The sequence below is a fragment of the Augochlora pura genome, chromosome 3 (genome assembly GCF_028453695.1).
Source record: "Augochlora pura isolate Apur16 chromosome 3, APUR_v2.2.1, whole genome shotgun sequence".
Lineage (NCBI taxonomy): Eukaryota > Metazoa > Arthropoda > Insecta > Hymenoptera > Halictidae > Augochlora > Augochlora pura.
This window is the reverse complement of record NC_135774.1, coordinates 5,154,029-5,162,271: the sequence shown is the minus strand read 5'-3', so window position 1 is coordinate 5,162,271 and position 8,243 is coordinate 5,154,029. Positions and strand designations below refer to the sequence as shown.

General features: G+C 41.9%; 2 protein-coding genes across 2 annotated transcripts; both read left to right on the top strand.

The window, feature by feature from the left end:
- The first annotated feature begins 2,801 nt into the window (after positions 1-2,801).
- LOC144467607 (uncharacterized) lies at positions 2,802-5,046 on the top strand. The gene is made up of 5 exons (XM_078176494.1): positions 2,802-2,950; positions 3,072-3,336; positions 3,471-4,262; positions 4,381-4,623; positions 4,951-5,046. Exons 1-5 carry the CDS (start codon positions 2,802-2,804, stop codon positions 5,044-5,046), a joined length of 1,545 nt encoding a protein of 514 aa, XP_078032620.1.
- A 1,745-nt stretch (positions 5,047-6,791) lies between these two features.
- LOC144467605 (uncharacterized) lies at positions 6,792-7,352 on the top strand. Its single transcript, XM_078176492.1, has one exon. The coding sequence runs from the start codon at positions 6,792-6,794 to the stop codon at positions 7,350-7,352; it is 561 nt and encodes a 186-aa protein (XP_078032618.1).
- The last annotated feature ends 891 nt before the right edge of the window (positions 7,353-8,243 follow it).

Here is an 8,243-nt window from a genome sequence, read left to right as displayed (position 1 = left end):
ATCCTAAGCCGCATAGGCAAGGATTATGAATAAATAAAAAATAAAAAAATACCATTGTTCAACAATAAAAGACTCGAGAAGGAAATTGAGATATTGTACAAATTAATTTTACCTTCTTCTATTCCACATCCCAAAGAGCGGTGAAGCACCGAACGATCGCTCTTTTTTAAACAAACATTGTTAGTAAGATGCTCAGTAATATATATAAACATTGAGAACTAATAAATTAATAGAATTTAGGCAATAAATTATTTAACTCGAGGCAATTGCAAAACGAAAAGACCGTAATTTCCATAGCATTCCTCCACATGGTCGTCTCCTTGTCGTGGGGTAGAGGCTTAAGTAGCTGTGATGATGCCTGAAGCGATGCCGGCTGGAACTTCGGTTCCTGGTAGGGCCACCCTTGCCGGTAAGGTTCAGGCGGAGCGGTGAAAACTAAGTGCGACCCAATTAACTATTATGATGAAACGAGGTCATAAAGTTAAAGAGCTTACTGCACAGGGGTCTTCGGATACCCCAGTGCCCGTCGGTGTGTGTAGTGAGCGAGCGGGCTCCCCCCGAAGGTTATCCGACAACCGTTCTGTTGGGAGGGTGGAACCATTGGCCCCCCAACTGGAAATTATGACAAGGTCGATTACAGAGGCCCTAGGGTCTAGTATAGAGGATCTGGCGAAGAACAGTAGAGAAGTTGAAACCTTCGACCGGTATGTCCTACCGGAAATAAAGGGGCTAAATGAGATCACCATATCTCCTTTTGTTTCCTCTAGGAGACTTACCAGGACTCCGCCAGAGATAGACAGAAAGCGGTCTCAGTCACTGTCGGAGATTGCTAGTAAGAAGAGAGAAGCTGAGCAAAAAGTTGCAAACAAGGGCCCGAAAGAAAAGCAGACCTCGAAGAGAAAAAGGGGTGGATCGAGTGACCTGGAGAAATCATTCAGCGTACCGGATACGCGACTAGGTCCTATTATAGAAGAGATTGACGACCTAAGGACTCTTTTCTCGCACAAATACGCTGATGACTATGAACTCAGGATGAGACTTGCTAAAATAGCCGATAACCTGCAAGATGTTATGAAAACATCCAATTTAGAGTCACCTGCGGGACATATGGACGTGGACAGTGAAGCCGAGGATCACCGAGGTAACATACCCACAAGAGAGATAGCTACCCAGATGGCAGACCCATCGGCTATAGACACCGACTCCATCAGAACGTGGAAAACGAATGGTGAGAAATGGCTTGAACTCAAGGAGATGTTGAGTCAAAAATGGGTCCCCGAAGAAGAGGAGGATATTCAAGTAGAGCATAGGCATCCCGCCTCGACCGCTCTAGATGAAAACCTGGCCTGTTTCATACCCAGGGACCTTCAACCTAACAATAGTCCGGATAAAACTGTCCTAGAAAAATTCCAAGGTGGTGAATTGATCAAAGACATGGACATCAATATAGGGGGCATCACATATATCTCGACATGTACAAAGATACCCTCAGGCAAAGGGACGAATACAAATAAAGAGAGATATATATACTTCTTGTTTGAAAGAGATAAGCAAGAGGAAAGACCGGACCCAAAGAACATCTTTGAGACGCTGCAAGAACTTAAAAAAGCGGCACCTATAAATAAAAACACAAAAATATTACTGACATACTTACCTGACTATCCTTTAGAAGATCTAAGAAGGATGACTAAAGCCGTATTTGCTGTATCTAATGTTAAGTTAACAATACTAGCACCAAAAACTGCCAAGGACCCTAAAATAGACAAAACAGGCAAAAGAGTAAACCGGGTCGACAATACCGGGACCCTAATAGTCAAATCTGCGGGACAATCTTATGCGGACACGCTAAGAAACTTTCAAACATTAATATTGACGAAGAGGGATTTAAAATCTCAAGCGTCCGCTCAAATATAAATGGGGACGTTGTTTTATCGGTCAAAGGAGGGTTTGAAAAGGCGGTCGATCTGAAGACGCTAATAAACAAGAAGATCACGGGCGCGAAGTCAACAATTGCGTCGAGGAAGAAGGACTTCAAGGTGATACACCTGAAACAACTCGACGGAGACGAAAAAGAAGAGGATATAAGGAAATCAATATCAGACATCCTCACAAAAAATGAGGCTAAAAGCCTAGCAATTAAAGCGCTAAGGCCTGCGGCTTCGGGTAGACAAAATGCGACGATCATTGCGCCCACACAAATAATCGACAAGCTAGTTGACCTGAAGACCTTAAGAATTGGCTGGGGCAGATGCATCATTAGACAACGGGAAGAAATAACACAATGCTACAGATGCAGAGAATATGGCCATCTTGCCAGAAACTGTGAAGGACCAGATCGATCTAAACTGTGCAGACGATGCGGGGGAGAGCATCACACCAGTACCTGCAAAAGTGGGGAAATAGGATGCACGATCGGCCAAGACAAAGGACATAGAGAGGGCAGCCTACAGTGTCCGGTCTACAGAAAAGCCATCCTTGATTCGAGGAAGAAGAGGAGGAACTCCGACACAGAGATGGAACAGAACGGACCCTCTGTAAATAAGGGGGAGAAGGATAAGAGCCTAGGCACTTAATGATATTTTTAGGATACCAAAGTGTTTAACTTATTGACTTATCTATTTATTTATTTATCTTACGCACTTATTACTTACATACTTATTTCATATATCTATTGACAAATTTATATTTATTTATTTATTGACTATCTTATTTATTTACTTACTGACGCATCTGTGGAGATATTTTAACATTTTACTATTTTACTATCTCACATATTTATCTTATCTTATTATACCACAACTATGGCGGGACTTTTTAATGACGAGGTTACGGTTTTACAAATAAATCTTCACAGATGTAAACTAGCCCAAGACCTGATGACACAATATGCCATGGAAAAAGAAGAAAATATAGTCATTATATCAGAACCTTACTGTATACAAGATAACTGGTACGATGACCTTAACCAGGATGCCGCGATTTGGGTTACCCCGACAACATCTAAGAAGAGTAACAGAGTAGTAACATCCAACATCTAAGAAGAGTAATAACATCCAAATTTGTATATCCAGGGAAAAGGGAATAGTGGCCATTGCTATTGATGATATAATGGTGTTTAGCTGCTACATTTCTCCCAACATCCTCATGGACGAATATCGGGAGATCCTCACTGTGCTAGAAATAGAGGTGACCAAGGTCGGGACAAATCGATCTATCATAGCTGGCGATCTGAACGCGAAAGCGGTGACATGTGGGGATCGTGACACACGGATAAGAGAGGGTATGAGATACTGGAAATGTCAGCCAGGAACGACATCGTACCCATTAGAAGTCGAGGTGACTTCACTTTTGATAGGGATGGGCGCAGGTCGCTCATAGATGTCCTTCTATGCGGCAAAGAGTGTGCGGCTGCCTTGAGAACAAGTGAAATTCTGGATGAATATACGGCATCTGATCACCGATATCTTAAGCATGTATTTAGACACAAGGGCAAGGACAATCACCCTGACCGAGGGGCAGCACATCAAACAAAGACTAGGGTTGATATGGTTAAATTTATCAATAAATACCCGGAAATGACATGGGCTACGGATACGACCCGCATAAACACGATTATGGACATAGATAACTACATTTCAAGAACGAAGCAACTCGTAAAAGAAGCCAGTAGTAAGACTCACACATCATGCTTCCAAAAAAAGGCAGTGTGGTGGTGGAACAGCAACACGGCCAAGGTCAGAAAGGAAGTCATACGCACTAGGAGAAGATACCAAAGGGTTAAGACAAAACAAACAATGACGAACATGGTAGATAAACTGAAAAATGATTATTATGATAAAAAGAAAAAACTAAAGGCCGAGATTAACAAAGCCAAAAGCGAAACATGGCTAACGTTTATAGGGTCTATAGATCAGGACCCCTGGGGGAAACCCTATAAATGGATTATTAACAAGGCAAGAGGGAAATCAATGATTATTCGTCCTAGTGCGGGGCAAGTAGAAGAGGCTGTTGACAAACTATTCGTCACTAAACCACACAGTAGACGAGGTGTAGATGAAGAATATACTCCGACTAACGGTGTGGATGAGATGGACGAGGAGTTTAACGAGGATGAAGTAGCCAGGGCGATTAAAAAAGTTAAAAAGAAAGCCCTTGGACTCGACCTGATCCCCTGTGAAGTTGTATGGGAGCTAGGTAAGGGCGACATAGGGACCATTACACAAGTCATCAACAGCTGCTACATACAGGGTTACTTCCCAAAGGCATGGAGGAACGGACGTCTCCTGCTCATTCCCAAAAAGAGTGGTAATGCAAACGCGGGCTGGAGACCGCTCTGTATTTTATCCAAACTGGGCTAAGGTGTTGGAGTATTGTCTCAAGGAAAGATTAAACAAGTACGTCAAATGCCAAGAAAACCAGTATGGTTTTAGAAAAGGAAGATCCACCTTACACGCCATGGAGAAAATTTTAAGACTATGGGACGACGCCAGAAAAAGGCGACACCACTGTGCACTAGTGACACTAGACGTCAAGAACGCATTTAATACGATTAAATGGGAATTGATTCTTGATGCTCTAAAGAAAAACGATATACCTACTAAACTCTATAACATCATAAGGAGAGTGAGAGGTATATCACGTATAAGCACCAGGAAAAAGTGACAAGAATACAAGTATTTGCTGGAGTTCCACAAGGGTCGGTACTGGGTCGCCTCTTGTGGAATGTCCAATATAATGGACTACTTGGATTGACGCTCCCTAAATACGTCGAGCTGATAGGCTTTGCGGATGATGTGGCACTTTTTGCCTCATCCAGGAGTGCTGAAAAATTAGTTAAGACAATTGACGAAGAATTCTTCCTAACATAAAGGGAGGAGGCTTCCAGGCCGGGTCTCTATACTATAGAGTCATTGAGTCTGTGATACTGTACGGTGCCCCCATTTGGGCCAGAGGTGCGAATACAATGAAGAGTATTTCATTAGTGCACCAAACGCAAAAGAGGAGCTTGGCCAGAGTGGTGAGGGCATACCGCACAGTATCACATAAAGCGCTCTGCGTCCTCGCGGGCCACCCTCCGCTAATTGAGCCGTTCAGTGCACACATCGATTAACTCCACTTTTTGAAAAATCTTAAATTTAAGTGTCAAAGCACTTGGTATAGTCATAACTTTTTATATTTATAATAACTTTCCTGAGTAATAAAGATTAACACCATTACACGGCAAAATTTTTTGGCCATTGAAAATTAGTAATTTATTTCAGAAGCCATTTTGATTAACTCCATGCGGTAATGTAATCGTTGTTTTGTTGCCATGCATCAATGCTTTTTTTTTAAAGAGCCGAAGATGTTTCCCCCTCTCAATAATACTGGTAATAAAATTGCATTGGCAAACAGATAAAAAAAATGTTTGTTTGGCCAGAAACTGAAGGATTTCGTGGGTCTCAAGAAATTTCATCTTGTCGCATAAAGTACATAAAGACTTACGCTACAAACTTTGAAAAAATAATAACATATTCGGATTCATGTACCGGGCAAAACAGAAATATTAGAACTGTCCTAAGTTTACTGAAACTTGTTCAAAGTACGGAAATAAGAGCTGAGTCAATTGAAATGAAATTTTTGATAAGTGGACACAGCTATTTGCCCAATGACTCAGATTTTGCCATTATTGAGTCACGTGCGAAAAAAAATCAAAACATTTTTTCACCAGATGATTAGTACAATAAAATCAAAACATGTAAAAAGAAAGCGCCATTTCATCTAATCCAAATGACCCACCAAGATTTTGTTTTCAACAAAACCTTTAGAACAATCAATCATTAACAGAAAAGTAACCGTCACAGGATTTCCAGTAAATTGGCTTAAAATACGCTGGATAAAGTTAGAAAGCTCCAAACCCCTTCTCATACAGCAGGAAGGGGAATGTCATCGTCTCAATCAAAGGGGACCCTAAAAAAGTAGCGGGATTTAGTGCCCTTGTTAAGTCTAAGATCGAGGGGGCTAAGGCCTGGGTGGGAAGTGGCAGACATGAAAGTATGGTACTGCACTTCCGCCAGATCGATGGAGACGCTGACGTCGAAGATGTTAGGAAAGCTATCCTGAAACGATACCCGGAGGCAAACCAGGAACGGGTTACGGTCAAGGCTTTAAGACCCGCCACAGCGGGGAGACAAAACGCTACAGTTATAGTCTCCAGCGCACTAGCGGAAAAATTGACGAAGGGGAAGACCCTGAAAATAGGATGGAGTAGATGTACTATAAAGCCCAGGGAAGAGATTACTCAATGCTTCCGGTGCCGGGAATACGGGCACATTGCTAAGGACTGTGAGGGCCCAGACAGGTCCAAATTATGTAGAAAGTGTGGTGAAGACCACCATACTTATAACTGCAAGAGCTCAGAGCTAAAATGTACCATATGTCAGGCTAAAGGGCATAAAGAGGGTAGCCAGCAATGCCCGATATATAGAAAAGCAATACTCGACTCGAGGAAGAAAAGGAGGAGTTCACAAACGACTTTAGAGACGAAACAAAGCGAACCCTCTGCGAACCAAAGAGGGGGAAAATGTGTTGACTAAAGATACTGATACTATCGGCTTAACGATAGTGTAATATTTTTGACGTATATATTAGTATAGTAATTTATTTTTGACTACCTATTCAACGACTAATTTAGATACTTATTTATTTTATTTATTTATTTATTTATTTATTTATTTGTCTCTATATATTTATTTGCGTATTTTTACATATTTATTTATTTATTAGTATTTATTCTCCAAGTACCTGAATTCATGACCGAACTACTTAAAGATCTGAACATATTACAGACTAACCTACATAGGTGTAGGTTAGCACAAGATCTTATGACCCAATATGCTATAGAAAAAGGTGTAAATATAGTAATAATATCTGAACCATACCGCATACAAGACACCTGGTACGGTGATCTAAACCAGGACGCGGCAATCTGGGTCACCCCGACGATAACCGGAAGGGGCAGTGAAGTGCAAACCATCACCAGAAGTAAGGGATTTGTGGCCATCGCGATAGAAGAGGTAAAAGTTTTCAGCTGTTATATCTCGCCAAATATTCCCATGAGCGAATTCCGGACCATCCTGAATGAACTGGAGAAGGAGGTGATCAAGACTGGACCAAATCTTTCGATCATAGCGGGCGACTTAAACGCTAAGTCACTAACACGGGGATCAAAACATACTGATAAGAGGGGTTATGAAATATTGGAGATGACGGCAAGAAACAACATTAAACCTATACGAAGCAAAGGAGAATTTACCTTCGAAAGGAATGGACATAAATCCCTTATTAATGTTGAGGTGGTAGGGGGTCAATAACCACTCTTCTATCACCAAAAGGAAACTTTATTATTTTTACTTAACGCGTGTAAGAACCGGATTCGACGCGAGCTGACGACCAAGTGACCGAGCTTTTCGCCCGCGTTTCTCGGATTCGCGCCCGATCGTCTCTTCTTTAAGAAACGCTGATCGGACGCCTCGTGCCTCTGGTACGTATGCCCTTGCCGGGTCTCCGACCGCACGCATAGTAACGTGCTACAATGTTGCACGGCAGAGAATCTGTTGCAGTTCTACGGCTGCTACAATGTCATACTTTGTGGCAAAGACTGTTCCACAGATCTAGAGATTAGCGAAATTCTAGATGATTATACTGCATCTGATCATCGCTATCTCAGACACGTGTTTAAATTCAAGGACAAGGGCAAGCAAGACATGCAGGGAACAGTACAACAAACAAAGACAAAGGTAGACGACAACAAAAATAGACGATAAAAACGACACAGCTGGTGAAAGAGACAAGCAAGAAGGTCCATCCAAAATGCAACCACAGGGAAGCAATATGGTCGTGGAATGAAGATACTGCAAAGGGGAGAAAGGAAGTCATTCGAGCTAGAAGACGTTTCCAGAGGGCCAGGGCTAAACGGAAAACTATTGACAAAATTGACGAGCTTAAAAGTGATTATAATGTAAAAAAGAAAAGCCTCAAGATCTTGATTAGCAAAGCCAAAAACGACACCTGGTTAAAATTTATTGAGACAATTGACTGGGACCCATGGGGGAAACCCTATAAATGGGTAGTAAATAAGGTTAAAGGAAGGACACCAACGATACCCCCCAGGGGAAAACAGGTCGAAGAGGTCATGGACAAACTTTTTGTTACAAAACTGCAAGACCAACACGGGACAGAGGAAGTATACGTTCCAGCCGAAG

Bases quoted from the DNA above. Each gene is read 5' to 3' on its own strand.
- LOC144467607 (XM_078176494.1), top strand. From the start codon at position 2,802: ATGGCGGGACTTTTTAATGACGAGGTTACGGTTTTACAAATAAATCTT. The intron at 2,951-3,071 runs GTACGATGACCT...TTGTATATCCAG, and splicing joins TACTGTATACAAGATAACTG to GGAAAAGGGAATAGTGGCCA. The intron at 3,337-3,470 runs GTGACTTCACTT...CGATATCTTAAG, and splicing joins CGTACCCATTAGAAGTCGAG to CATGTATTTAGACACAAGGG.
- LOC144467605 (XM_078176492.1), top strand. From the start codon at position 6,792: ATGACCGAACTACTTAAAGATCTGAACATATTACAGACTAACCTACAT.